This window comes from Rhinopithecus bieti, unplaced genomic scaffold, assembly GCF_001698545.2.
Source record: "Rhinopithecus bieti isolate Rb0 unplaced genomic scaffold, ASM169854v2 scaffold_2721, whole genome shotgun sequence".
Classification (NCBI taxonomy): domain Eukaryota; kingdom Metazoa; phylum Chordata; class Mammalia; order Primates; family Cercopithecidae; genus Rhinopithecus; species Rhinopithecus bieti.
The window spans coordinates 507,142-521,103 of record NW_016803895.1 but is presented as its reverse complement, the minus strand read 5'-3'; the positions used below and the strand labels follow the sequence as shown (position 1 = coordinate 521,103).

Sequence of the window (13,962 nt, the reverse complement as noted above, 5' to 3'; positions counted from 1 at the left end):
ACACTCTTCAAAAACCATATAAGGAATTATTGAAACCTCACAAAATCTAGGAAGTTTGTTTCAGCACTTTGGGAGGCCGAGGTGGGTGGATCACGAGGTCAGGAGATGGAGACCATCCTGGCTAACACGGTGAAACCCCGTCTCTACTAAAAATACAAAAAAAAAAATTTAGCTGGGCGTGGTAGCGGGCGCCTGTAGTCCCAGCTACTCGGGAGGCTGAGGAAGGAGAATGGCGGGAACCCGGGAGGTGGAGCTTGTAGTGAGCCGAGATCGCGCCACTGCACTCCAGCCTGGGCGACAAAGCGAGACTCCGTCTCAAAAAAAAAAAAAAAAAAGTTTTAAGAAAGTAGTTTTAGGCTGGGCGTGGCAGCTCATGCCTGTAATCCAAGCACTTTAGGAAGCCAAGGCGGGTGATCTCTTGAGCCCAGGAGTTTGACACCATCCTGGCCAATATGGCGAAACCCTGTCTCTACAAAAAGACAGCAATTAGCTGGGTGTGGTGGTATGCCCTGTGGTTCCAGATACTTGAGAGGCTAACGTGGCAGGATCCCTTGAATTGGAGGGTTGGAGGCTGCACTGAACCAAGATCACCCCACTGCACTCCAGTGTCGGCAACAGTGAGACTCTGTCTCAAAAAAAAAAAAAAAAAAAAAAAAAAAAAAAAAAAAAAAAGTAATTAATTTTGAGAGGTAAAAGAGTAATGATGTAAGAATCCAAAAAGAACTTTATAAATACCGAATGGTAATAAGTAGTTATTACTTCTACGTTAATATTAAAATATGTACACAATCCCCCACTGACTGAAAATTCTTTCAAATCAGAAAGGTCTGAGTTGCCAAATAAAATCTATGTCAAGGATTACAGTACACTGTCAGCTCTAAATTCAAAATTTCACTGAAGTGGTGGGATGATCTTTTAAAATTTCATAATGTACCTTTTTTGACTAACAAGCCCTTGTCTACACAGCACAAAATAAAATTTGTGAGTTACTTGATTTATTTGAGGCAAATATTCTAGGCAAATTTGATGGGAGCTGGGATAAGTGCTTTTGGGACTTGATTTATCTAAATTGTCTCTACGTATTGATTGATTGAAAACGACAAAAGCAACAATTTACATAACTTTGTACTGGGTAGACGTATATTTTTGGGGTTTGTAAGACTATTAAATCTAAAACCCTGACATTATCAAAGAATGTTTTCCAACATGCATTTCCCTCGCATAGGTTTGAAAGAATTTCAATAGCAAATTTACTTTAATCTCCTCCTCTTTGTGACTTTGACCCTTTGCAGTTGATCCCTGTTGCCCTTTTTGGAGTCCCTCAGTCTGTCAGGAAGATAATGAACAGTATGTAGACTGGTGGCCAGAGAAGGCATGGAAACTGGTAGCCGGCTCCACAAGCAAGAATGGCGAGGGAGCTAGAACACTTAGGATGCCTTTTGGCAACTTTGGCACAACTCTGGGAAGTGGTGTCCCAAAACACAGAGGAGAGAATACGCCAGAGACAAAGAAGGAACTGTTTGCCATTGAAAAGACCCTATCCTTAGGTAGCAGTGGAGTCTAGAGTGCAACTTGCCAACTTTTGCTACTTCAGGCTAGGGGTTTTGTGTTGTATACGTGTGTTCAGGAGAGAGAGAGAGAATGAGTATGTGTTACTCCTGGCAGATTTTTTTTTTCTTTGTGCTTTCTTATCAAGATACGAACTTTGGTTCAAAAAGTTATGGACTTCCCTGTGTTCCAGGCTTAATCTCTGTGAAAACGTGAGAGAAATTGAGATGAAATTATTATCTTTAAATGACTTACGGTGGTAGTGATGGCTGACAGAGAAAAAACATTTTTTGAACTACTGTGCTATATAAAGTAAAGTTTTTTGAACTGCAAATTTAATTTGTCTTGTCTACTTATGACTGAAGTATGTGTATATTTGTTCTTTTTTCTTTTTTTTTTTTTTTTTTTTTTTGAGGATGGAGTCTTTAACTCTGTCGTCCAGGCTGCGAGCTGCAGTGGGCGCCATCATCGGGCTCACTTGTAAGCTCCGGCCTCCCGGGTCCTTGCCATTCTCCTGCCTCAGCTCCCGAGTAGCTGGGATTACAGGCGCCGCCACCTCGCCGCTAGTTTTGTATTTTTTAGTAGATACGGGGTTTCACGTGTTAGCCAGGATGGTCTGATCTCCTGATCTGTGATTCCGGCCCGTCTCGGCCTCCCAAAGTGCTGGGATACAGGCTTGAAGCCACCGCGCCCCAGCCGTATATTTTTATATTTGTTTCTTGAATAAGGTATCTGTTACTAGTATGTGGGAAAGTAAGTGATCACCTTTAATTGCATTTATTTAGCCATAGACCAATGACATAAAAAGAAAAAGATACAAGAATACAGATTTAGTAGCACAGTTTTTTTAACTTCAGTCTTTGTTAAGCATTGAATATGTCATCATTTTATAATAATGCTGCTTTTTTGTTTTGCTTATAATAATAATTGTTACTATTATTAATTACCATTACTCTGAAAAAAATTATAACTTACTGGCTTATAGTTTAAACTTTTGAAACAGGATACTGAGTCACACAGACTTCCTTTTCTAGAGATTAGCGTTCAAGCTAAAAACTGAATTCAATCACATACAAAGTATGTGAGCGACATAAATATTTTAAAATCCATGAAACTGGACAAGATTTTAACCTCAGACATGATCACAGTAAAGTTTCGAATTAATATAATTCTAGATAAGTATCCAAGGTCATAACTGGATAAAGAAACTCCATTCTACTTTTTAATGGATTAAGTTACATTTGTGAAACATTGCTAGGTAAAATTATTTCCTGTTAAGAATTTTTCGTCTTAATTATCGTATGCTTTCTATTTGTGTAGGCAAATTTTAATTTGAATGGGGAGCTTTTGTTTGACAATATTCTAGTGCATTCAGCTTGTTAGAAGCAATAGAAACAGAATTAAAGGTATTTATATTTTAAAAGTATACTTTATGTGGAGTTAAAGTTTAAATTATGTCTAATAGATACCCATGCAACTTAAATGACCTACCATTATGAATATACTTAAAAATATGTATATATCCTGTTTTTTAAAAAAATAATTTTGCATAACTAAGTAGGCATACAATTTTGGCTTTAAATGTGATAAATTTTTATATATAACATATCCTTAACTATGGCTTATAGCACTTGCTTTACCAATGTAAACCACAATAAAAATATTATCTTTACCTTAGAAAATGTGATTTGTTCTAGTCTTCTTGTATCTTTGTGTAGATATAATCAAGAGGTGAAAATAAAATTAATAAAATATTCAATAATCATAATAGATGAAATAGTAACATACAGAAATGTAGGATTATATAAATGTACCATTTTATACACACACACACACACACACACACACACACACACACACACACACCCAGCAGGGCAATAGAACTTATTATATATAAGTATAAAAAGATATTTATATCTTTTAAAAATTCTGTCAGTATTTGAAATGGACTAATGAGCAGGTGCAGATAAGACTGATAAAATTAGCCTAGTTCTCCTGCTGAACTCTTAATTTATGAGAGTGGTTTTATCTCTATTTCCATCTTGGAGGCCCAGAGTACTATTGTAATCTACATAGAGAACAAAGGAAATATAAACCTCTTGAAATGATTTAAAGTGTCAGCAAAGCTGGAGATAAATCATCACTTCTACGTTGAATACATTGATATAATCTTATATATAATGATTACTATTAATAGTAAAACATGAACCAGGACTTTATGAATAAAAAATTATTTTGCTCAAAATATGCTTATAGTTTATGTTTACTGGGGCAATTAATTAAAATTATGCTAGTTCTGCAGATTTAGACATAAATCAGCTCATAATCTAGGAATGCTGAAAGGTCATATTTCTTACCTTTTTAAGAAACTAGATTATCAGGATTTGAAGAAGTTAAAAGGAAGAAAAGGCTTGATTTTGTTGATGTTTTAACTATTTTCTTTAAGAATCAGTGAAGGTTGTTGATGTTATCGTGTAAGAAATCATTCTTAGATGCTGAAAAGTTTGTCAAACACTATGCCTACAACGAAAGCAAAGAAAGCAAAATCAGGGAGAGCTAATACGTTGTTATCTGTACCTATGAAGATGGCTTTTTGTGGTGATAGTAGGAAAGCACAAGTTTCATGGTGCATTTTACTCGTAATCATGGAATTAAAGGCTTGGTTCCAGTCACCTCTGAAAAACTCTGCTGCCCTCTGCCCACAAATACAGGTTTAAACAGTAAAAATGTCTGCAACCCATGTGTTTAATTAGGATCATCGTAACTACATTTCAGTCAAAGGGGTATTTTATTTTCGTGACTGCGCCATTTTCAAACTCACTATTTTCAAAAATCTTGATATGTGTTCCAGGACTTGAACAGAATTGCAAGACAGGGAAACATGGGAAATCACTGCTCTGAAGTACAAATGAGAGACAAAAACTAAGGGTGTTGTTCCCATGAGAAAGATCATGCCAATTTTGTTCCAAAATCCCTTTAGCATCCAAATTAGAGAAGTTGTCTTTCATATACAATTTGTGTACAGATCCTCATTTGAGATATCCTTTGATACATACCTGAAACATGTCACACTGTGATGTACTCCAAAGGGGAGACATGCCTTGTGAATTCAGTATACCTGTGAGAACAACACAAGCCACATGCGTGTGTAACTCCAAAATATTATGATACAACACACATCCATTCGTAAGCCTATTACTTCTTTACAAATTAATTTGATTAAAACTTCTTTATTGAAAAATGTGTTTCTGGAGTTACTGTCTTCATAATTAGATTGTATTCTAGAAGTGACTTTGATAAGTTAAATACCTTTCATAGAAAGAATCAAATGAATTCTCTGGGTTGATGTTTGAAATAGAAAGTAGGCATTACCTCCAATTTTGAGGTGAAGACTTAAGGACCCAGAGTTTGACTGACTAACTCAATACAACATGTTGGTAGAGAAAGGGATGAGATGGATTAGGTATGTATTTGCCATTGATCCATATTATATGCAAAACTAGATAAATGTCAGGAAAATAAGCATTATCTATTGAAGAGTGGCCTTCAGGAAAATCTTCAGATGTGCCAAAAAAGGCAATGTTCTCTTTTTTTCATAACTTTGTTGTAATTATCTGGGGGCATTTTCATGGAAAATCATAGTTTTCTGCATTACTCTCAAAGTTGTTTTAAGGAGATAGAGAAGATTAATATGTTTAATATGATTGGCACTTGTGCCATTCTTTTGGGCTGAATATAATTGATGTCAGGCAAATTTGTTAATATCACTGGCAAGGTAAAATCACAGCATGACTGTGCTATTGCCCTAAGTGTGTTTGCAAAACTCAGCTGCACCCATTGTGTAGCAGGTACGGAGGGGGATGCTGGGAATCCTGAGATGAAGTTAATACCTTTCTTGCCTTCAAAACATAGGTGAAGAGAGGAAACACATGAATAGGTGGGTTTAATACAATATAGGTACTGTGATGAGAGATACTGGTTGTTTGCTTGTTTTATGTTTTTGAGAGCAAAAAAGAAGGGAATGAAGCAGAAAAGACTTCTTGATGGATATCATAGCTGAGCTGTACAGTAAAAGATAAGTGATATAGGGGAGTAATACCCCAAAAGTAGAGGAGGATGGATAAGTTTGTAGACTGTCCTACAGGTTTCAGGTGTAAATGTGACTATGCATAATACCGTTTTCCCACTATTTGGGAATACCATATTCCCAAAAAATACAAGCATAGAAATGATCCTAATGAACAGATTTTATTCAACAGTTTAATCACTTTACTCAAGGACTAAGAGCCAAATTACTAGCTATAGTAGTAATCAGTTTCCTCAAAATACCTCTTTAATTCATTCCTTCAGACTTTAAATAACACATGCATGTAATAAAAGGTATGGAAAAATATAGAGATGTAAACAGACACCAGCCAGATAAATGGTACTGGAGTAAACTTTATCTTGTAAATGCAGTCAGAGAGCTTGGGACTTATAACATAGAATAATTATTTTAGTTGTGATTACATTAACAGGAAATAGCAAAACAGTATTATTGAATCACAAGGAAATTATTGGTTGTGATTTATTATCAAAGTATTTTTCATCATGTTTCTCTTTGTTATACTGCTTTAGCTCCTACAATCTGTATCTTCTTCTGACATACTACATTTCACCATTGCACTGAATACCAGCATTTTGCACTTACTTCTCAGCAGTGTGTGTTCAACTTAGCACTGGCCATTAAATTAACTCAAAGGAGTAGAATATGAGTCTGCTCTAAACCACTGAATATTTAGCATATTTTTTGTAGTTGCACAGGTCAACCTCAGTTGATAAAAGCTTTTTAGTGAGAACTAATACATGTTTACTCAATCCTTACCCCTCCTCCCCTAAACTGAGAAGGCACCTGAGAACATAGTGATGATTACTTAAGGTGAAGAAATTCTGAATTAACATGTTGTTATTGATAAAATATTTATTAACTATTATTATAGAAAAAAAGTTGAGTGACTATTATACATGTTAATATGTTATACCTTTTTAAAATAGCATCCTATTACACTATGGCCATAGGAAAGTTTGAAGATTTTAAATTATTGTATTTAAAAAATAGATATCCATAGATATGGAAAATAATAAATGTATTAGTGTAGTCTCTAACTTTCATCCTAATTAATCATTTGAATAACAGGTGATTTAACGGTTTTGAGATACGAGTTATTAAAACTAGTATACCTGTTTGAAATGTTAATATTAGTGGAATAAATTAAACATTTGGATATTAATAAAATATAATTGTCCAATATACATAATTTTAGATTAGTGAAGAATGTAGTTATGTGTTAGTCCTTTTAAATATTTTGTAAATTATTAAGTTATATTCATAATAATATCAAGCATTTTTTTCATAATGATTAAACCTTTCTAAAACCTTTGAAATACAATTGACAAATATATGAAAGCTTCTGTACCTTTTTCCTTTAATTTTAGTCATGATTTCATTGGAGAATTTACAACAAGCTATAGGGAACTTTCTAGAGGGCAGTCACAATTCAACGTATATGAGGTAAGAGCCATTTTATTTTACCATTGTTTTTTTCTGGAATAAATAAGTCTATGCTTTAAAAGTATGGATTCTGCAAAGCATAACTGCCAAAGGTTAACTAAGTATCAATGTATGTAAGAATCTTTGAAGTTGTTGAGTAGACATTTTTAGATTCAATAATAATACTTCTTCAAGTCACATTTAAATGTTTTTGTTTTTTAATTCTTGTGTATAAAGCATTTTACTTTAAAAAATATAGATATGAGTATATTGTTTCTTAAGCTTCAGCCTTTATGTTTTGCCTTTTTATCAACCTCCTCTTCCATCCCTTGCTAATAAAGAAGAAGATTAGGCATTTTAGCTGTCAGTGTGGCATTATAAAATGAGCTGTGGTCTACATATATATCTGAGCACCTTCACTGCCGTTTAGGTGGAGACTGAAGGGAATGACAAGGTAATAGGCAGGCATTAAAGAAATTCAGGTTGTTAAAGCAGACACATTGTAGTTATTTCTGCCTGAAACCACCGTGCCAGTTAATCACCAAATATGTGTTGAGCGTATAGTATGTTCTAGCACTGTTGTTCCTTGAGCTATGATATCTGTACATTTCCTATAACTTTAAATTTTAATATATGTGGATACTAAAGGAGAATATCTCAGTATTTAATCAACAGTGGTAATACTTCCCTGCCAGGTTGATGCTAAAATTGGCCTCTGTTAAGTAGAGAGTGGAGAAATCTCCTTCTACCACTTTATTCCAGCCTTCATTTATTCATTCCTAAAACAATTTTATTAAGTAGTTTCTACATTTTATGTTCTATGTTTGGCACTGGGGATACAGAGGTGAGTATAAATTTCAGTGTCTAATGGGAGAGGCAGATATAAAATATGTTTTGTATAGATTGATATGTGCTCTATATAGTAGTATACTTAGTGCTCTATGAGATTATTACAGAGGGGCCAAACTCAGCTCTCAAAAAAATTTCTCAGTCAGAGACAAAGATAAAGTAATACATTAGTCTATCTGGGTCTTTCAAGGAAATGATATTTAGGCTCTAAACAGGAAATAAGTCATGTAAGACAGCTCGTAATTATGTAAATACCTATTTTGTCTACCTAACATCAAGGCTGAGGAAGAACACACATGCACACTAGTTCTCCTTGTACTTAGGCATCATCTGCTGCTGGTCAGCATATAATATTCCAGTGATTAACCACTTTTAGTTTCTCTAGCTTTTATAGCATTTTCTCATCATTGGTTTCAGTCAGTCCCCAGACTCTCTTGTCCAATAAAGCTTGCTAAATGACAAGACTGGTGCCACATGTCATGAGATGACGAAGAAGCTTAATAATGTTTATGTGTTCTTAAATACCCTGTAAAGCCGTGACTTCAAATATAAATGTTTTTTTATTATACATATTTTCAAAAGAAGACATCAGTCTGAAGAAAATCTAGGAGACCATTATGAATTATGTACAAGTAATTTTAGAAGTTCAATGGACAATCTTTGGTCCAATACATTACAAACTTTATTATCTATACTTGTGCAAGGGATTCAGGTTTATCAAGCAACCAAAAAATTTTTCAGCCATTAGTTCTTCAAATAATTATTTCTGCCACTTTCTCTTTCTCCTCTCTCTTTTTGGTACTACCATTCTACTTACCTTGTTATGCTTAATGGTGTCTCATGGCTCTCTTGGCCTCTGTTTTTTTCTTTTTTGTTGTTGTTTTGGTTTTTTTTCCTTTTTTTGTTTTGGAAACAAAATCTCAGTTGACAAATCTGCAAAATTACTGATTGAAGAGGTGGACTGCCCCTCCACACCTGTGGGCGTTTCTCATCAGGTGGAAGGAGAGACTTGAGAAAAGAAATGAGGCACAGAGACAAAGTATAGAGAAAGAAAAAGTGGCCCCAGGGGACCGGCGCCTAGCATACAGAAGACGCAGGCTGACACCAGTCTCTGAGTTCCCTCAGTATTTATTGATCATTATCTTTACCATTGAAAAGAAAAAGGGGAAGTGGCAGGACAATAGGGTCACAGTAGGGAAAAGGTCAGCAGAAAGACATACGAATAAAGATCTCTGTGACACGAATAAGTTTAAGGAAAAGTGCTGTCCCTTGATGTGCATATGCAAACATCTCCATAAACATTTTCAGTGCATAAAGAGCAGCATTGCTGCTAGCATGTCCCGCCTCCAGCCCTAAGACGGTTTTCTCATGTCTCAGTAAATAGAACATACAATGGGGTTTTACACCAAGACATTCCATTGCCCAGGGATGGGCAGGAGACAGATGCCTTTCTCTATCTCAACTGCCAAGAGGCCTTCTTTCCTCTTTTACTAATCCTCCTCAGCACAGACCCTTTACGGGTGTTGACTGGGGGACAATCAGGTCTTTCCCTTCCCAGGAGGCCATATTTCAGACTATCACGTGGGGAGAAACCTTGGACAATACCTAGCTTTCCTAGGCAGAGGTCCCTGTGACCTTCCGCATTGTATGTGCCCCTGGGTACTTGAGATTTAGAGAATGGTAATGACTTTTAACAAGCATACTGCCTTCAGGCACTTGTTTAACAAAGCACACCCTGCACAGCCCAAAATCCACTAAACCTTGAGTCACCACAGTACATGTCTCTGCAAGGACAGAGTTGGGGGTAGGGTTACAGATTAACAGCATCTCAAGGCAGAAGAATTTTTCTTAGTACAGAACAAAATGGAGTCTCTTATGTCTACTTCTTTCTACATAGACACAGTAACAGTCTGTTCTCTCTTTCTTTTCCCCACAACTGATTATTTCTTCTGCCAGCTCAAATGTTCCGTCAAACTCTTCTGGTGAATTTTTCATTTCAGTTGTACTTTACAAGTTGAGAATTCTTATTTGGTTCCTTTTTATATAATTTTGATCGATTTTTGATATTTTCTATTGGGTAAGGAATTGTTTCATCCTTTAGACATGATTTCCTTCTTTCAATATATTTATAATAGCTGAGCTAAAGATTTTGTTTAATGAATCCCATATCTGCACGTCCCCAGGGACAATTTCTGTCAACTTCTTCCTTCTATGTATAGAAAAGTATGGGGCATACTTTCCTGTTTCTTTGCATATCTTGTTTTTGTTGTTGAATGCTGGAAACTTTAAATAATATAATGCAGCACATTGGGAATCAGATTCTCTGCCTTCTCCAAGGTTTGTGTTTTTTGCTCTTTGTTTAGTGATTTTCATGGACTAATTGTATAAAATTATTCTTTGTTGTGTGGGCTACTGAAGTCTTTGCTTGGTTAGCTCCGTGGACAGCAGATGTTTTGACAGAGATTTGTGTACATTTGGACATTCCTTATATGCTCCAACGACGTAAAATCCTGCCTTAACTTTCACTTGTTTGAGCACAGATTTGTGGTTGAACAGAGAAAAGAATTCCCTAAATCTTTCCTGGGCATATGTACACCCCTTCAAAGGGCATAGGCTTCTAGATTTCCAGCAATATACCAGAGCTTTTAAAAGCCCCCTCTAAACAAATCTCATTCCCTCAATCTTCCTTTTTGGTTTTTGAGTTAGCCTCTTACTTGCCCCAGATTATATCATCACCTCCAGCAGATATGCTATTGTTAAACACTTGCCACTGTCTGCTTTCAACAAATGTCCTGGAGATAGGGCATTTACCTCTGAGCAGGCTTTGAGTTAAGTCAAATAACCACAAGCCCAAGCCCTATGAATGGAGCTTTTCCAGAAAGCTTCCATATAAGTCAGTTAATGACAATTCTCTGGAAAAGACACTTTTTTTTAAAGTTTTGTTTTTAATTGTCACATGTTAATTATAAATGTTAATGGTGTACAGTGTGGTGTTTCAGTACATATATACATTGTGTAATGATCAAATCAGGGTAATTATCATATTCATTACCTCAAACACTTTTTGAAGAACTTCATATCCATTCTGTCCCCTCCAGTGGCTTTTAGACTGTTGGTTTACACAGCTACTGTAGTTGCCTGGCTGACAGTTTTCAATGCTACTACATACAGAGCTGGGAAAAGTAGGTTTAGAGTAAAGCAAGTTAAAATGACAAAGTGAGATTTACTCTTTTTCTTGAATGAGTTATCACTGATTGTTGCAAGCCTTTGATTAATTTCAAGATTCATGAAAAAATTTGATTTTGACAATTTTTGCTAGTGTTCTCATTGTCTTTATGGATGAGCAACTTTTCAGAGAGCCTTACTCCATCATTCTAAAGTAACTTCCCTAGTTCATTATTTAGTTTTAGNTTTACGGGTGTTGACTGGGGACAATCAGGTCTTTCCCTTCCCAGGAGGCCATATTTCAGACTATCACGTGGGGAGAAACCTTGGACAATACCTAGCTTTCCTAGGCAGAGGTCCCTGTGACCTTCCGCATTGTATGTGCCCCTGGGTACTTGAGATTTAGAGAATGGTAATGACTTTTAACAAGCATACTGCCTTCAGGCACTTGTTTAACAAAGCACACCCTGCACAGCCCAAAATCCACTAAACCTTGAGTCACCACAGTACATGTCTCTGCAAGGACAGAGTTGGGGTTAGGGTTACAGATTAACAGCATCTCAAGGCAGAAGAATTTTCTTAGTACAGAACAAAATGGAGTCTCTTATGTCTACTTCTTTCTACATAGACACAGTAACAGTCTGTTCTCTCTTTCTTTTCCCCACAACTGATTATTTCTTCTGCCAGCTCAAATGTTCCGTCAAACTCTTCTGGTGAATTTTCATTTCAGTTGTACTTTACAAGTTGAGAATTCTTATTTGGTTCCTTTTATATAATTTTGATCGATTTTGATATTTTCTATTGGGTAAGGAATTGTTTCATCCTTTAGACATGATTTCCTTCTTTCAATATATTTATAATAGCTGAGCTAAAGATTTTGTTTAATGAATCCCATATCTGCACGTCCCCAGGGACAATTTCTGTCAACTTCTTCCTTCTATGTATAGAAAAGTATGGGGCATACTTTCCTGTTTCTTTGCATATCTTGTTTTGTTGTTGAATGCTGGAAACTTTAAATAATATAATGCAGCACATTGGGAATCAGATTCTCTGCCTTCTCCAAGGTTTGTGTTTTTTGCTCTTTGTTTAGTGATTTTCATGGACTAATTGTATAAAATTATTCTTTGTTGTGTGGGCTACTGAAGTCTTTGCTTGGTTAGCTCCGTGGACAGCAGATGTTTTGACAGAGATTTGTGTACATTTGGACATTCCTTATATGCTCCAACGACGTAAAATCCTGCCTTAACTTTCACTTGTTTGAGCACAGATTTGTGGTTGAACAGAGAAAAGAATTCCCTAAATCTTTCCTGGGCATATGTACACCCCTTCAAAGGGCATAGGCTTCTAGATTTCCAGCAATATACCAGAGCTTTTAAAAGCCCCTCTAAACAAATCTCATTCCCTCAATCTTCCTTTTGGTTTTGAGTTAGCCTCTTACTTGCCCCAGATTATATCATCACCTCCAGCAGATATGCTATTGTTAAACACTTGCCACTGTCTGCTTTCAACAAATGTCCTGGAGATAGGGCATTTACCTCTGAGCAGGCTTTGAGTTAAGTCAAATAACCACAAGCCCAAGCCCTATGAATGGAGCTTTTCCAGAAAGCTTCCATATAAGTCAGTTAATGACAATTCTCTGGAAAAGACACTTTTTTTTAAAGTTTTGTTTTAATTGTCACATGTTAATTATAAATGTTAATGGTGTACAGTGTGGTGTTTCAGTACATATATACATTGTGTAATGATCAAATCAGGGTAATTATCATATTCATTACCTCAAACACTTTTGAAGAACTTCATATCCATTCTGTCCCCTCCAGTGGCTTTTAGACTGTTGGTTTACACAGCTACTGTAGTTGCCTGGCTGACAGTTTTCAATGCTACTACATACAGAGCTGGGAAAAGTAGGTTTAGAGTAAAGCAAGTTAAAATGACAAAGTGAGATTTACTCTTTTCTTGAATGAGTTATCACTGATTGTTGCAAGCCTTTGATTAATTTCAAGATTCATGAAAAAATTTGATTTTGACAATTTTGCTAGTGTTCTCATTGTCTTTATGGATGAGCAACTTTTCAGAGAGCCTTACTCCATCATTCTAAAGTAACTTCCCTAGTTCATTATTTAGTTTTAGAAGTGACAAATGCTACTATGTTTATATATTATATAAATTTAATATTGTTATATCAGATGTATTATTGGCGATTGAAATGGCCCTATATGATTAAATGAAAACATCTTTAGGCAATTAAATTTAATTATGTAATTTAAAACCAAGTCATAAGGTAATTTTTTCTATGACAATACTATATTATGATGTGCTGACAGCAAAACACTCATATGAACTGAAAGATGCTTATGAAATTCTACTAAAAGTTACTCCTAAAATTTAGGAAAATTCTCTTCTAAACCAAAGGCATAATGCCAGATGAATGATTTTAGGTAGAAAATGCTGAAATACAGTTTTCAAGAAAATGTATCGCTGAACTTTTTGTTTTCAAACTTTTGATTGAATTAATTTTATTCACTGATTTCCTATATATTGTTCAGAGTGTTGTGTTCCTCAAATTATCTGGAAGAATTGAGGAATTCTTCAAACCTCGAGATCAAACATTACCTTTCTCCTCCAAACAACCTGCTCCATATTTAATAGTATAACCATTGAACCATCTGAAAAATGTGTGATCTTGCCAATGATGCTCAATATCCTTACTGTTGCGTGTTTTCCTGTAGAATGTGTTCAATTAGGGCTTTCTGAAATACACAGTAAATAATACATGGAATGAATGAATGACCAATTTCTCCTTTAGATTTTCTACTTAAATCTGAAAAATGTACTTTATTCTGTTTTCTTAGTTTTTTGTTTGTTTGTTT

The 13,962-nt window shown here is 35.4% G+C and overlaps 1 protein-coding gene across 1 annotated transcript in view; it reads left to right on the top strand.

The window, feature by feature from the left end:
- The window catches only part of LOC108519001 (copine-8-like), a 262,053-nt gene that overhangs the window by 172,087 nt on the left and 76,004 nt on the right, over nucleotides 1-13,962 (top strand). Inside the window, 1 exon segment of the mRNA XM_017857756.1 lies at nucleotides 7,024-7,099. Coding sequence (XP_017713245.1) covers nucleotides 7,024-7,099 — 76 coding nt within the window.